Genomic DNA, 17,381 nt, shown 5'->3' on the forward strand with positions numbered 1-17,381 from the left:
GCTGCAGTTCATGGGGTCGCAAAGAGTCAGACACAACTGAGTGACTGAACTGAACTGAACTGAAATAAAACTTACATAAGCATAGTTTTCAAAAAGTTTTAATTAAATAACTAATTAATTCATCACTTTATGGATGTATTAAAGTTTGGCTTCAACCTTCATATTCAGCCAAATTTTGCTATTTGACCTCAGCTTAGGTTTTTGCAAGCCTCAATAGCTAAATGCTTACTTTCATGCCACTTATGGCATCCTTAAAATTATGCATAATCAGAGAATATATTATCTCATAGGACCTCCTTCTAATTAACATGGTAAACAAAGCCAAGCTTATCATTAATATTTTTGGTTAATATCTAATAATTTACTTTCAAATATATGTAAGCATTCCAAATAGAACTCAAAATGAAGATCTCCATAATATAATTTTTATATTAAAGTATATGTGTTAAATATATATATGTTAAAATATAAAGTTTTAAGTATACATATAAATGTATTATCACAAAAATAATAATTACTAAAATTATTAATTTTATATACAAAAAAAATTAAAGACAGTCAAGAAATTAAACAAAACAGACTGACATTACAACTAATAAAGTGCATTAAGCTAGATAATTTTGGGAAAAACACACCCTTTGGGTCAACAAATGTTCATACAATGTTAACAGGATAATGAAATTAAATTATAATTCTGATGTGTGTGTGTATGCTCAGTCAGGTCCAGTTGTTTGCAACCCTGTGGACTGCAGCCCACCAGGCTTCTCTGTCCATGTGATTCTCCTAGCAAGAATACTGGAGTGGGTTGCCATTTCCTCCTCTAGGGGATTTTTCTGACCCTGGGATCAAACCTCCGTCTCCTGCGTTGCCTGCATTGACAGGTAACTCATTTACCAATGAGTCACCTGGGAAACTCATAATTCTGCTACTGTATAAGTATTTAGGGAACTTGCAATCATAACATTAGACAGAGTAATCTCTCAAGTTATTTACTTCTTTTCAGGCTATGGTCTTTCAGGGAAAGTTCTATATTTAAGAATTTACCTTATCTTGTAACCATGATTTAAAAACAATGTCAACTAAGCTCAAAATTTCATAAAGAAAAACTCCAAAATCACAGAAAAGAAGGTCCATGATAATCATCTTCCACCCAACATGGTAAAAAACAGTAATGACTGGAAGAAATGTAACCCACCCCCCAAAAAATCTTGCTCATTCACTGAACTCAATTCAAAGTAGGCATCTAAGGAATGTTGTGACAGCAGATACTGCTAATAAATATCATTACTGTACCATGCAAATATTTAATTTTAAATACTAATAATAACTGTATTTTAAGTTTCAGATTTAATTTTATATCCCAGATGTTAATTGTATGAAGGTGATATTCAACTTCATTCCAGTATGAATTTTTATCTACCATTCATTTACTCTTAGTAACTCTATGAAACTCTTATTTTATGAGAATATATACTCAGAAGACAAGTACTCTACTGAAGATCACATAAGAAATTAGAAAAACAAGCCCTGTATATATCACATGTAAAAATTAATTTTGTACTTTATAATTTTTTCTTATATTTCAAGTTCAACTATATCAAAAGGACAGCTATTACAACAATTTCACTATATACATGATGCCCAGGTACTCTTTCCTGTCTTTCCAAAAGTAGTGGGGATAAATATAAAATCAGAAATGAAGAATAAGCAAGTTCAAGAATGTATATATAATCTATGCTTTCTAAGAACAAGGAAGACAGAGTTCTACAGATTTTAAATTAGGAACAATCAAGTTCTCCTTCTTGTAATACTACAAAGTATATATAAATATATAAACATAATCATGTAAAATATGCCATATGGGAAAATATATAAGAGAAAACAAGAAGCAAGGAAACGTTCTGCAGTAAATTAAAGAGGGAAGACCTAGTATAAAACCATTCAAATTTGGAAGATAGGAGTGAAGAATGCAAAGGTTTTCCCAAATGGGATAATGGGCAGGGGCTTCCCTAGTGTCTCAGATGGTAAAGAATCTGCCTTCAATGCAGGAGACTGAAGTTTGATCCCTGGGTTGGGAAGATCCCCTGGAGAAAGGAATGGCAACCCACTCCACTATTTTTTTTTAAATTCATTTATTTTTTAATTGAAGGATAATTGCTTTACAGAATTTTGTTGGTTTCTGCCAAACATGAACAAAAAATATGGAACACTTCACAAATTTGCGTGTCATCCTTGTGCAGGGTCATACTAATCTTCTCTGTATCATTCTAATTTTAGTATATGTGCTGCCCAAGTGAGTACCACTCCAGTATTCTTACCTGGAGAAGTCCATGGACAGAAGAACCTGGCAGGCTACAGTCCATGGGGTCACAAAGAGTCGGACATGACTGAGCAACTAACACTTTCACTAGAGAAGATGTGTGGTTGTTATTTTCCTCTTATTAGCATATATTATGTCACTTAGATACTTTAAAACATACTGTTTTCTGTATATTCAGATATATCTGCAAAATGTATTATGAAAGTAATTCACAATGCTTGCTACAAAGACAAAATTAAAAATTTTCCCAGGTTAGGAAAACTAGTAAAAGATGAATTACAAATGATAACTTCTCAGTCAAAATAAACTCTCAGATCCCACTTTAACATCATTCCTCTTGGGTAACTAAAATAGTCTCTGTGAAATTCTATTCACTCTGTCTTCTAATAATGTTTGTCAACTACATACACACATACACACACAAATTCAATTATCTACAGACTATTAACAAGCTTGCATTTCTATTATTAAATCTACATGTTGACTTACCAATTCTTGTGGTGGTAGTGCTGCTCTGTTCTGCAGGAGATGAAGTACTAAAAGCAGAAATTGGAATTTTCATCTGTATAGGACCTCGATTATTTGACGGACTATAGAGTCCTGATGGGCCTACTGTAGGTAAAGAAGTCCTGGTGGCTTGTACAATAGAGTGTGCTGTTGGAACGGCCTGTACAGCAAGTGTTGTTCCTAACGGTGCAGCACTGGCAGGAGAATTCCTTTGAATACTAGGACTGGGCACAGAAGGAACGTTGTTTGGTTTCGTGGGGTTTGGCAAAGATGGCAAAGACACTGGATTTTTGGTAAGACCACTCACTGTAGGTGGGCTTTGTACAGAAATGAATTCAACGTTGCCTGATGGTTGATTGGTCACTAAAGTCCCTGGATGGCTCTGGAGGAGCTGAGGCTGGGAGGATACAGCAACAGGTACATGTAAAATCACTGGTAAAGACTGTAAAGAGATTGTAGGTTGGGGATTTCCACTAGGCACCTGAGTAGAAGCAACTACTGTAGCTGTGTTGGGTGCAGGAAGAACTGACGTGGCTGTCAGAGAACCTGAAGTCACTGGAGGCTGCAATTTAGGTTGACTACTGACAACCGTTGGAGGAGTGACAAGATTGGTTGAAGATACTATAAAAAAAAGAGAGAAGTTTCAGTTTAAATGCTATCTTTATCAGCTAAAATAATACAAAGTTGATGTAGTGCAATATATACAGTAGTCTCTCATATCTTTTAATTTGATTTAAATTCTTGAATTCTTAGATTATTTGCAGAATCATTTCTGCATCTACATTTGGTACATTATGAAAACAGCACGTTTTATCATTAAGATGGAGGACTGCTATTTCTGTACCAAGAGTCTCTGAAAATTAGCATACTTACTTCAGAGTTACTAGCGGGAAATACAACTATAAAACAGTGAAAACTAGGCAAAATTGTAAAGACAATTTTGAAAGTACATTAAAAATGCCTTAGAACACTGGCAATATATAAACTCAAACAGAGTATCTAGAAAGAGTATCATAAATTCATAATAGGTGAACTTAGTGATGGTATTTTATGATATGGATAAAGTGAAACCTGTACCTGTGGATCCAATTTTACTGAACTCCCTGGGAGAAGAACTAGTGAGGAGAGGCTACTACCTCTATTAACATTCTACTGACATTATGTGATATGGAAAATAACATAGGGAAGATGGGAGAAGAATTAAGGAGCTGACAACAAAGAGCAGAGTAAATCAAAATGTTGGTCGCTGGAGTTTTATAGTCTTTTTAGTTCAGCCATTTATGTATCTTCTCATTTGAGCAGGTTTAATAAAAATCAATGACTAAGTCTCCTTCTCACTGATTTGTAAAGTCTTTCCAAAATCACAGGCACACATAAAGCATTACTGCTGCATACCAAATAAGGCTGGCTGGCTCAAGGACGAGTGCTCGGACGACTGGCTGAGCTGTAAGCTGAGCTCACAGCCCATTTGATGGAATACCACTTTTACTTGAAAGACTGACTTATAAACATACTAGGGTTATTCACACTTGGGTATCTGGCAAATTTTTTCTTGAAAATAAACCAAAGAAGGTAGAGACTTCAAAGAAAACAACCAACAGTATCGATTGGCAATAGTAAAATCTGAGTTTAAAAAAAAAACTTAGAACTTGGGACAATACATCTACCTGCCACCCTGAGAGCATGGTTAGCTTCCCAAATCTTTAAAGGCTCTTCTGAGAAAAACTGATAACAAAGTAAATAAATACAATTAAAAAAAAATTATTAATGAAATGTACCAGTGTTTGGAAGACTTAGAAAACTCGGTGAATATTTTCCAAGTGATCAATGAATGATATTAGTAAAAGACCCATCCAAGTACAAGAGAGATAAACGAATTTAGTGAAAAATGTACAAACGTTTATTGGTGTGATTTCTGATTTCACTTTGCAACTAACCTTTAAGAAACCATTACTTGCTATGTCAAAGAATAATACCCACATTCTCTCTAGGCCTTTTCCAACTACATATTTGTATGAGGCTGAATTTTCTTCACATAATTCAACTAAAACAACAAACTGCAACAGATTGAATGCAGACACAGATATGAGAATCCAGGTGTGTTTGGCCATCTTAATGTTTTAAGTGAAGTTTAAAAGAGACATAAAAATTTAATATAATAATACTCTTTTTGCTAATTTTTTAAATTTTGGTTAAGAGCTACTTTTCACTAAAACTTGCGACTTATGGTATGTAATTCTGTGGTTTAATTGCTAAATCATGCCCAATTCTTCTATGACCAAATGGACTGTAGCCCACCAGGCTCCTCTGTCCATGGGATTTCCCAGGCAAGAATAGTGGACTGTATACTGGTACAAAATACAGGTTTGCAATTATTTTTAAGTGAATTAATAAACATTAAAAGATTATATGTTTTAATTTCTACCATAGTAAATATCAATTATATACCCACATAAATACAATTCTGTAGATTCTTAATAATTTTTAAGATTATACAGGGATGTCAACACCCCAAAATTTGAGAATCACTACAGCAGAAATCTGAATTTCTGTATTTTTATGCACATCTGTGATCCTACTTTTTAAACAAAATTTTGCTCTTAGCACTCAATTTTACATAACTGTGTTCAGTTTCTTAGTCCATTTCAAGCTCAAAAGTGTGTAAGAAAAGAGAACAAAAGCCTTCAATTCCTAACAAAATGTATTTTGGTGTTAAGAATATTACCTGTATTCACAGGGGTTTGAAAAGATGGTGGTGCACTCTCACTTATATTTCTTTTGGACTCCAACATCTGTCTCACCGTGTTTGTATTTCTGTGAAATAGATACACACACAAATGGTCACTGGACATGCCGTTCTAGGGGATATCTACTTATGCATACAGAAAGCAGTGGCTCATAGGAAGAAAGGGTAGCTAGACTTGGATATTAATTTAAAGCACTAAACTGGGAGTGAATGCGGTGAAGCAAAGCTGGTATGAAAACACTGGAATGTTGGGGTGTAGGGCGTCAGGGGAAGAGTCTTCCTTTTATATTCTATGTCCTTAATACTTTAACCTGAAAACCAAATATGGGTCCGAATATCTGCAACACATTAGTTTTTATCAACTCTGACCAAAGAATTTCTCAAATACTTAAGGTAATACTATTTAACACAAGTGGATAAAGAAATCTGCAATGACAAAAGAAAGCCTTATAAAAAAACTAGCAAAATCAATATCCATAGGAGAACAATTACAGCAAAGCAAAAAGAAGCAAATATACTTAATTCAGTATACCAAACACTTATCTCTACAAAAATATATAGCATCACATTCTAAGATCTTTCTGCACAATAAAGAAAATCAGAACCTTGTTCTCTTAATGAAAAACTTGATAAACAGCCTGTTTACAATTCTCACCTGTAGGGCACACTGTTATTGCTGATGACATCAACTACAGACTTTCCTGGTGATACAGGTGGGTTTGGTGGGTTCTGGGGAGAAAAATACCAAGGTAAAATAAAGCCCAATTCACAAGCAATCTTTCAGTCCTCTAAGTGCTTTGTTAATATGTTATCTGTTATTTCTATGCTGCTGCTAAGTCGCTTCAGTCTTGTCTGACTCTGTGCAACCCCAGAGATGGCAGCCCACCAGGCTCTCCCGTTCCTGGGATCCTCCAGGCAAGAACACTGGAGTGGGTTGCCATTTCCTTCTCCAATGCGTGAAAGTGGAAAGTGAAAGGGAAGTCGCTTAGTGGTGTCCGACTCTTAGTGACCCCATGGACTGCGGCCTACCAGGCCCCTCCATCCATGGGATTTTCCAGGCAAGAGTACTGGAGTTGGTTGCCAGTGCCTTCTCCCAGCTTATTATCTAAGAATGGTTATAAATACTGTTACCTCATAAGACCCCTTTAGAAATGGCAGAATTGACTGCTTTACTGTGGAAATAGGGCATTTGATGACCAAAACGTGTAAATTAATCATCACTATTCTACAAAACAAGACTTAGAAACTTATGTTTTTTGCCACTTACTTACAAATCTGTTGCAAAATTTAAGTCTTTTTGTAGGTGTAAAATAAAAGGATTAGGGAATTAATGGTATTAGATCAGGAGTCTGTGAACTTTATAAAGGGCCAGATTGTAAATATTTTAGGCTTTGCAGCTACTCAGCTCTGCCACTGTAGCACAGAAATTAGCCATAGATGATATGTAAGTGAATAATCATGGTTGTGTTTGAATAAAATTTTATGTATGGACACTGAAATATGAATTTCAAGTTATTTCTATAGTACAGGAGAAAATCTTTCTAAGAAAAAAAAAAAAACCTTGGCATTGGCACATATTAAAGTGCTTACACAAATTAGTCTATTGTCACAACTACTTACTGTATGAAAAGTGAATAATTCCTAGACCTCAGTTTTTTATGAGTAAATAAATAATGTGAAAATAGTTTATATGCTAAAAGTGTTCAGTAAGCATTAACAATATGAATCTAAAGAATAACTAGAAAAAAAAATAAATAAATTTAAAGAATAACTAGATACTCATTCAATAAACATCTAGTAAATGCCTACTAAATACCTAGCAGAGGAAGCACCAGATTACAAGCAGAAACTCAAGAAACAAGGAAAATATTTGTTTATCCTCAGAAGTAACTGATTACCAATTAAGTGGTATCCTAGGTCACAAAATTATTTTTATAATTTTTGTTTAAAAAAAACTACTTGTCACTATGTGACTTATAATTTCATAAAAAGATGCCCCAATTATAACTTCAGTACAAACTAAGCCTTTTTCCATCCTCCAAAACAGGGACTATAGAAATACAGTTGTAACATTTATATGCTAATTATCATTATTTGGGCCTCCATTATAATTCTTTCATCATCTATTTCTTAAACTGAGAAAAATAAGTCCACTCAAATCTTAATTAAATATAATACATATTAAACAAAAGGTGATAAACAGAAGCATATCAAGCAGATGCCACTAATCACTCTTCTCAACAACAAATATATTTTGCTACTTTTTATAGGATAAAAGAATGATTTTATCTGTGTAGAGGAGGAAAAAAGATAAAGAATTAAGATAAACTGCTCTGACAGAAACATTTGAAATATCTAGAAAAGGAAATGAAAGTAACATTGTAGCCTCATTGGGAAAAGTTTTAAAAAATTTTTAGGGGAAAGAAGTGCATCTTCTAGTAAGTCTTTGAGTAATCAGTACACTCAAAACACTTAAAATGAAGGTACACATTTCAGAGGGAAAAAATATAAAAGGAGTATAAGCATAATAAATAGGTATATATAAGTAAAGTATGGCTTAATGTCACTGGATGGAGGACCTTAAACACTACAGTGTGGTGACATCAGCAAGATGGCAGAACTGAAAATCCTATAGAATCCTTCCCTTATGAAAACAATGACTTAACAACTTAAGGATCAAATTTCACTTGTAAGAAGTCAAGAAACCTGTTGAGAGATTAGAGCACCCTAAATGAGAGTAAGCCCCAAAGAGATAAATAGTACAAGGTAGGAAAGTCTGTTGCACTTAACCATCATATCCCACCTCCTTCCTTCCACAGTGTAGTAAAATAGAAAAGAAAAAGGGAAAAAAAATCCCCAAAAGTGTCCTCTTCTTCAGGAAAGAAACACTGGAATTTGCATGCAACACTGACTTTCGGGGGACACTGATCAAGGTACTGGCTTCCGTCTCACCCAACTTGGAAGAAGCAGCACACATTGGGTGTCTTGGGGGGTAGATGAGAAGAAAGGCAAACCTCTTGGCTTGGTACTAAACCAGAAAACTGGCAGTAATACAGAGAGACAGTAGGGGTAACTCCAGTATAATGGTTTGCTAAAGCAGCAGCAATTTGAAAGGCAGATACCAGGTCGGGGATGGGACGTTCCCAAATAGAACCAGACAAAACTCTGCAGATTGGAGATACACACACAAACGCCAAGAAAATGCCATCTCTGAAAAAAGGTTTGAAAGGAGATCAGAGTTATCTAACTTGACCTACTAGTAAAGGTCTTCATCTGTACAAAGATATTCCAAAAAGATGGGAAGTGTACTTTTTCAAATGCCTAATTTCAGCAAAAGAGAAACATACCAAAAAAAACAGAGAAATATGGATCAATCTATGAAATTAATCTCTAGAAACTAATCTTAAAGAAACAGACCTAGGAACTACCCAACAAAGAATTCAAAATGACTATCATTAAGATGCTCAATGAGACAGAAAAGAACACAGAAAGAAAACTAAATGAAATTAGGAAAATAAAGCAAGAAGAAAATGAAACTTCAGAATAGAACCAACAGAAATTCTGGAGCTGAAGCCTACAACAACTGAATTTAAACATTTACTAGAAGGGATAAAAACCAGACTGTATCAAGCAGAAGAAAGAATCAGCAAACCTGAAGATAAATCATTTGAAATTATTGAGTTAAGAGAATCAAACAGAAAAAGTGAATGAAAAAAAGGTAAAGACAGCCTAAGAGATTTATTAGACACTATCAAGTGGGCCAATATACAAATATGGGAAAACAAGAATGGAAAGAAAGAAAGTAGGCAGAAAGCCTTCTTAAGTAAAGGCCAAAATCTTCCCAAACTTAAGAAAGAAAACCGACAAATTCAAGAAGGTGAAAGACTTCCAACTCAAAGAGACCTACACTAAGAAACATTATAGTCAAGTTGTGAAAAGTCACAAAGGTTGTAAAAGTGGCAAAAGAAAAGGGACCCATCACATTTAAGGCTGCTTCCTTAAGATTATCAGTGCTTTTATCTCAGAAAAAACCTAGCAGGCCACAAGGGAGTGGAATGATATATTCAAGTGCTAAAAGAAAAATACTGCCAAGCAAGAATATCATAACCAGCAACACTATCATTGCAAAAATGAAGGCAAAATTAAGAGTTTCACAGTAAATACAAAGCTGAGTGCATTTTGCACCACTAAATCCACCATACAAATGTTAACCAGAGTCCTTCAAGTAGAAATGAAAGGACACTAGAGAGCAACCTGAAAGCAAAGAAAAATATAAAACTCTCTAGTAAAAGTAAATACAAAAATAAATACAAAATACTGCATTACTAGAAAGTGGAAATAGAAATCCCACCTAATTCTAGTACAGAATTTAAGTATAAAATATAATTGTAAATCTATATTAACGTACACACAATACAAAAAGATATAATGTATGATATCAATGAAGTGGTGGGAGGAAAAAAGTGACCTGAATTTATTTCCAGTTTAAAACAGTTGTAAACTTAAGAGACGTGCAAATCAAAACTACAATGAGATATCATCTCACACCAGTCAGAATGGCCATCATTAAAACATCTATAGTATTATTAAAATGTCCATCCTACCCAAAGTGGTCAAAAGTTTCAATGCAATCTCAATCAAAATTCCTGTCATTTTTTGCAGAAATAGGAAAAGGCATCCTAAAATTCAAATGAAATCTCAAGAAATTCTGAATTACCAAAACAATCTTAGAAAAGAACAAAGTTGAAAGCTTATACTTCTAATTTTAAAACATGTTACAAAGCTACAGTAATCCAAACAGTATGGTGCTGGAATGCAGACAGACACATAGAAATGTCAAACAGAATACTGACCCCAGAAATAAACTCTTAATGTAAACACTCAAATGATATTCTACAAGGGTGTAAAGGCTACACAATGGGTAAAGAACACTCTTTTGACAAACTGTGTGAAATTGGATATCCAAATGCAAAAGAATGAAGTCAGACCATTAAATCATATATAAGATTTAATCCAAATGGATTAAAGACATAAAACCTAAAACTATGAAATTAAGAAGAGAAAACACAGAGGAAAGCTTCACGACAGTGGATTTGGCAATGATTTCTTGGATCAAAGCAAAGGTAACAAAAGCATTAACAAGACAAAGAAGATTACATCAAACTTAAAATCTTCTGCACATGAAAGGAAACAATCAACAGAGTGAAAAGGACACCTACATGATGGCAGAGAATAACTACAAATCATGTAACTGGTAAGGTGTTAATATCCAGAACATAAAAAGAACTCCTACATCTTAACAATTAAAAGATAAGTAACCAGATTTATGAATGGCCGAAGGACCTGAATAAACATTTCTCCAAAGAAAATATGCAAAATGATCAATAAGCATGTGAAAAGATGCTCAACATCACTAAGCAGAGAAATGCAAATCAAAACCACAATGAGATAAGGCCTCACATCCATTAGGGTGGACACTATCACAAAAGAGGAAAAAAAAATTTTTTTGCCAAAAATATACAGAAATTGGAACCCTTGTGCCATGCTGATGGGAATGTAAACGATGTGACTGTTCAGTTCCTCAGTGTTACTTGTTCAGTCGTGCCCAACTCTGCAAGCCATGGACTGCAGTCCACCAGGCTCCTCTGTCCATGGGATTTTCTGGCAAGAATACTGGAGTGGTTTGCCATTTCCTTCTCCAGGGGATCTTCCAGACCCAGGGATGGAACTGGGGTTTCCAGCACTGAAGGCAGATTCTTTACCGACTGAGCTACCTGGGAAGCCCTAAATGTGACTTTAGCAGTGATGTGACTGCAAAAGAAAACTATATGGAGGTTCCTCAAAAAATAACAGAATTACCAAATGACCCAGCAATTTCACTTCTGGGTAGAAATATCCAAAACTTTGACCTCAAAGAGGTATCTGCACACCAATGTCATTGCAGCATTATTCGTAAGAGCCAGAAGTTGAAACCAGCCCAAATATCCATCAATAAATAAATGGATAAAGAAAATGTGGTATATACATACAATGCAGTATTAGCCTTAAAAAAGGAAATCCTGTCATATGCAACAACCCAGATGAACCTTGAGAACACAATGCTTTGTGAAATAAGATAAAACAAATACTGTATGACTGCACTTATGAGATATCTAGAGAAGTCAAAACCATGGAAACAAAGTAGAATGATCATTTCTAGGGGCTAAAGGGGAGAGGAAATGGTAGTTGTTCTATGGAGGTCTTAGTTTTGCAAGATGAAAAATTCCTAGAGATATGTTACACAATAATGTGAATATAGTTAACACTACTGAATTGTAGGATTTAAAATGGTAAATTTTATGTTAAGTTTTTATTACAATTAAAAAAAAAAGAATTATTTTTAATAAAAAATTGAAATGCAGGATTTAGATTAAATCTAAAATTTGAGAATCAACTATAAGTCACTGATTTCCATAAAGGAGAGAAATATCTTGATATTTCTTTTATAGTAAAAAAAAGATAAAGGATGAAAGTTAAAGATATCAGTCATAAAGCCCTAAAATAGATTAAACATGAATACGGTCTTAATAGCAAACTGCTTATGAGGATTTTATTTTCTTTCAGAAATTAATAGAAAATGTTTTAAGCCAAATCTGAATAATGGGGTTTGTTATTAACTGATTAATATCAGAGGACCAAGGAGCAAATCTAAACAGAAGAAAAGAATCTGAAGTGGTATTGCTTGTTTAGTTATTTTGGTAAGGGGGATAATTCTCAATATTATTTTATGTGTCTTGTTTTTAAAGCCTAGAAAGACATATGTAAAATTATAGTGGAAATTAAAACATGGAAGAACAAAATCTTTTGACATTTCTCTAGAAATATCTCTCATAAGAAGAAAACAATAACAAGAATGAGTTAGAAAGATGTCTAAGTTTTGAAATTTAAAACTGGCCTTACAAACTAAAAGAAGTAACACAATTTGAAAGACTGAACACTACCTTAACATTTTCTTCAAGTGCCACACACACTAATTGTTCAAATTAATCTTTTCTGATTTTTAGGAATTACACAGTATTTGTCCTTCTTTCCATACTTATTGTAGCTCTTCAAGACAAACTTTTCAGGGATCATAATATTTTTATCTGTGTATCTTAAGGTCTCTGCCTATCTCCTTTAACTAAACAAGTAAGACCTGGAAAACAGTTCTGATAACAAATGAGATATGCACAAACACTGGAAAAATACAAGGTGGGCAGCACTACTTAGTTCAGACACAGGATGAAAAGAAAAAAATGGAAAATCATATTGTAAAAAACAATGGAAAAATTTCAAAACCCTATGTTTCGTTCAGGCATAGCAAATAAAGGTTTATACCAATTTTCTAATAGAAGAAACAGTTTTTATAGTGTGACCAAAAAAAAAAAACAAACTTTTTTTAAAAGCTGAGAAACTAGAGTTTAAAATCAGAAATGTAATTACATCAGTGAAGAAGACCATAATAAAAAAATCTTTGGGTGTGGCCAAATGAGGATTTGATGATTAGCCTGTGTAAACAAACTGTCAGTTGCTCAAGAAAAGATAAATCAGAGCTTAAAAATTTAAGTTCAAAGAATATAAAGATGCAGAACAGATTTGTAGCTGCCAGAAAACAGGAGGTAAGGGTAGGGTAAAAGCACGGTTGAAATTGTAAAAGAGAAGCAGGAGGGTATCCCTGTGTGGTGTGTATCTTGAACTGTGGTGGCAGGTTACATAAATCTATACATGAGATCAAATTGCAGACAAACACACAGATAAACATAATTAATTTATGTAAAACCTGAAGGAAACTGATAAAGTCTACAAAACTATCTGATAGAACTGTACTAATTTCTTGGTTTTGATAATGTACTATGGGTATAGATTTCACCAATGAGTGAGGCTGAGTGAAGGGTTCATAGGAGTCTGTGTGTTATTGTTCCAATTTCTTGTGTATCTATCATTTCAAAATGAGTTGTTTTAAAAAGTCAAGTAAACAGGATATGAAAATGACTCAAGACAGAAATATCTATAGGAATAATGACTACTACTGAAAAAACTACTATTGGAAATTACTATGTACTAGGCAATAAAGTGCGATTCGTGAGGTCGCAAAGAGTCAGACACGACTGAGCGACTGAACTGAACTGAGGCAATAAAGTTATCAAGACTCAAAGAAATGTAACTTGCTCAAATGAAAAAAAGAGGAAAAGAAATTCAACTAAAAACAATACTGCAATGTACAATGCTATACTAAAAATCCATATTACAGAATAACTAAGGAAACAACAGAAAGCAAAGACTAACTGCAGACCACAGTTTGTGCTATGCTACGACACCTGTACTAAACTACATGGAGTAAGAAAGGAAGAGGAGAACTGGGCTACTTGAGGCCGTGTAATACTGAACTGTTTTGCAGGACATAAGAGACTAAACCACTACACTGGCAAATACAGGCATGCCTTGCTTTAGTGCACCTCACAGACACTGCATTTTTAAAAAACTGAAGGTTTGTAGCAACATGCGTCAAGCTTGGTACAATTTTTCCAATAGCATTTCCTCACTTCTTGTCTCTGTGTTACATTTTGGTAATTCTTGTAATATTTCAAACTTCTTCATTATTATTATACTGCTATTTGTTGTTGTTTTAGTCACTGAGTTGTGTCTGACTATCTGTGATCCCATGGTCTGTGGCTTACCAGGCTCCTCTGTCTATGTGGTATTCCAGGCAAGAATACTGCAGTGGATTGCCATTTCCTTCTTGACCCAGGGCTCAAACCTGTATCTTCTGCATTGGCAGGTAGATTCTTTACCATGTAGCCACTAGGGAGACCCTATTATAGTCTACAGTGATCTGTGACCAATGATCTCTGATGTTACTGCAATTATTTTATGTTTTGCATTTTTTAATTAAGGTATGTACATTAAAACGTATCTAAACGATTTTTCAGACATAATACCACTGCTCACTTAATAAGACTACAGAATTAATGTAACATTTATGTATTTTTTTCTTTAATGAAACATTTTTTTTTTTTTTTTAACAAATTTGTGGCTTGCTTTATCACAATAATTGCTTTACTACAGTGGTCTGGAACTGAACCCACAGTATCTCCAAGGTATGCCTGAGAGAAACATGGTAAGGCAAATCCCCAAAGCTTAATTTTAAAGATGGATAGAAAATACAATTTCAAGAATGCCTTACATATACATATTACATGTACTGATGTTCATATGAAAACAATGAGGATTAGAAAGGGTTAATGAGCAGAAGTTCCAGAAACAACATGCAGGAAGTACACAGTGTAAAAGAAAATTTCAGACTTCTTTCCTCCTAGGTCAGCACCTCCTAAGATTACCACTTAAAGCTAAATATCAACTATCCAAGAATAGAAATTCTTACTTCTTGTCTTTTCTTAAGATCTTCTTTGGCTGCTCCAAAGCGTTTGGTTAACCTGGCTATCTTGGCCTAAAAAAAGCAAAAATGAGACAGAAATCAAATGGCATTATAATATTAAAAAGGAACCTGTGCATACATAACAAGAAATCTATGGGTAATAGGATCCTCAGAAGACAGTCAACAGCAAAGAAAATAAGACAAGTTGTTGTATAATCCTTGACTTCAAAACCCAAAGTAAACACTCTTAAGTTTTAGAAGATTGGCTTTTTTCCTCCTTGCTCACAAACCAGCATATTTCTGAATATATGTGCTTGCATTTCTTATTATTTAACATAGTTGGAACCACACTTAATTTTCTCACTGAGAATTATATATTAATAGTAAACATATCTATAAATCACAGAAGATCCCTAACCAATAGTACATATGAGTCTGAAATTCTCTAGGCCAGAACACTGGAGTGGGTAGACTTTCCCTTCTCTGGGGGATCTTCCAAACCCAGAAATCAAACCCAGGTCTCTTGCATTGCAGGTGGATTCTTGACCAGCTGAGCCACAAGGGAAGCTACATCTACAGTAATCAAATACTTCTTTTCAACAATTAACCTACTGGCAGATAAATAGCAGCAAGATCTTTTTTGACCCATCTCCTAGAGTAATGAAAAATAAGTAAATAAACAAATGGGACTAATTAAAAGATTTTGCACAGCAAAGGAAACCATAAATAAGATGAAAAGACAACCCTCAGAATGGGAAAAAATATTTGCAAATGAAGCAATTGACAAAGGATTAATTTCCAAAATATAAAAACAGCTTATCCAGCTCAATATCAAAACAAAAAAAAATACCAATCAAAAAATGGGTAGAAGACCTAAATAGACATTTTTCAAAAAATACATACAGATGGACAAAAAACACATGAAAAGATGTTCAACATCACCAATTATTAGAGAAATATAAATCAAAACTACAATGAGATATCACCTCACATTGCTCAGAATGGTCATCAAAAAAAAATCTACAGACAACAAATGCTGGAGAAGGTGTGGAGAAAAGGAAATCCCTTACACTCTTTGTGTGAATGTAAATTGATACAGCCACTGTGGAGAATGGTATGTATGTGTGTGTAAGTCGCTCAGTCGTGTCCAACTCTTTGTGACCACATGGACTGTATACAGTCCATGGAATTCTCCAGGCCAGAATACTGGAGTGTGTAGCTTTTCCCTCCTCCAGGGGATCTTCCTAAACTAACCCAGGGATGGAATCCAGGTCTCCCTCATTGCAGGCAGATTTCTTTACCACCGGAGCCACAAGGGAAGCCTGGAGAACAGTACAGAAGCTCCTTAAAAAAACTACCATATGACCCAGCAATCCCACTACTGGGCATATACTCAGAGAAAGCCATAATTCAAAAAGACACATTCACCCCAATGTTCAATGCAGCACTATTTACAATAGTCAAGACATGGAAGAAACCTAAATGTCCATTGAGAGAGAAATGGATAAAGAAGATCTGGTACATATATACAACAGAGTATTACTCAGCCATAAAAATGAATGATATAACGCCATTTGAAGCAACATGGATGGACCTAGAGATTTTCATACTGAGTAAAGTCAGACTGAGGAGGAGAAATATTGTATGACATCTCTTACAAGCAGAATCCAAAAAGAAATAATACAAATCAACATTTACAAAACAGAAACTGACTTACAGACTTAGAGAAAGAACTTATCATTGTCAGAGGGAAGGGATACAGGAAAGGTTTAGTCAGGGAGTTTGGGACAGACATGTACATACTGCTATTATTTAAAATGGATAACCAACAAGGTCCTACTGTATAGCACAAGGAACTCTGCTCAATGTTATGTGACATCCTGGATGGGAGAAGCGTTTGGGAGAGAATGACAGATGTATATGTATACCTGAGTCCCTCTGCTGTCCACCTGAAACTATCACAACACTATTAATCAGTTATACTCTAACATAAATAAAAAGTATTAAAAAAAGAAAAGAAATGCCTGAGATGGAAAAGGTTGGGAAAGAAGACACATGGCAGAAGGGGGCTTTAAAAGCTCTCACCCATCTCAGGAAATTGAGAACACTATCTGAATGTTCAGGACATAATGCAAGCTCACAAGTGGCCTGAAAAGACCCTAAGCTGCCACCTCAGACTAGCTTTCAGAATTTATGCAAGCAGGAAGAGAAGAATAAGGCAAGTGTGATAAAACAGGTTGTAAATGGTCTAGCCTAAGTGTTGAAAGAGTACCCCAATGCAGTTAATCTGCAAACATTTGGGAGAGTAACCATTTTATTTTTTAGGCTCCAGGCATTTAAATGAAAGTTGCTCAGTCATGTCTGACTCTGCTACCCCATGGACTGTAGCCTGCCAGGCTCCTCTGTCCATGGAA

At 34.6% G+C, this 17,381-nt stretch overlaps 1 protein-coding gene and 1 non-coding gene across 9 annotated transcripts in view; both read right to left on the reverse strand.

Annotated features, from left to right (window-relative positions):
- The window catches only part of ATF7IP (activating transcription factor 7 interacting protein), a 115,131-nt gene that overhangs the window by 26,804 nt on the left and 70,946 nt on the right, over positions 1-17,381 (reverse strand). For all 8 annotated transcript variants that reach the window (XR_011566727.1, XR_011566726.1, XM_070790044.1 and 5 more), the window contains 4 exons: positions 14,974-15,039; positions 6,229-6,302; positions 5,553-5,641; positions 2,810-3,448 (listed from right to left, as the gene is read on the reverse strand). Coding sequence is in view for 6 of the 8 variants with exons in the window: in XM_070790044.1 (XP_070646145.1) it covers positions 2,810-3,448; positions 5,553-5,641; positions 6,229-6,302; positions 14,974-15,039 (868 nt within the window). In the remaining 2 variants the exon portion in view is untranslated. The remainder of the gene's footprint in view (positions 1-2,809; positions 3,449-5,552; positions 5,642-6,228; positions 6,303-14,973; positions 15,040-17,381) is intronic.
- On the reverse strand, positions 2,196-2,301 carry LOC139183400 (U6 spliceosomal RNA). Its single transcript, XR_011566988.1, has one exon. It is a non-coding gene; the product is annotated as a U6 spliceosomal RNA (small nuclear RNA).

The sequence above is a fragment of the Bos indicus genome, chromosome 5 (genome assembly GCF_029378745.1).
Source record: "Bos indicus isolate NIAB-ARS_2022 breed Sahiwal x Tharparkar chromosome 5, NIAB-ARS_B.indTharparkar_mat_pri_1.0, whole genome shotgun sequence".
Classification (NCBI taxonomy): Eukaryota; Metazoa; Chordata; class Mammalia; order Artiodactyla; family Bovidae; genus Bos; species Bos indicus.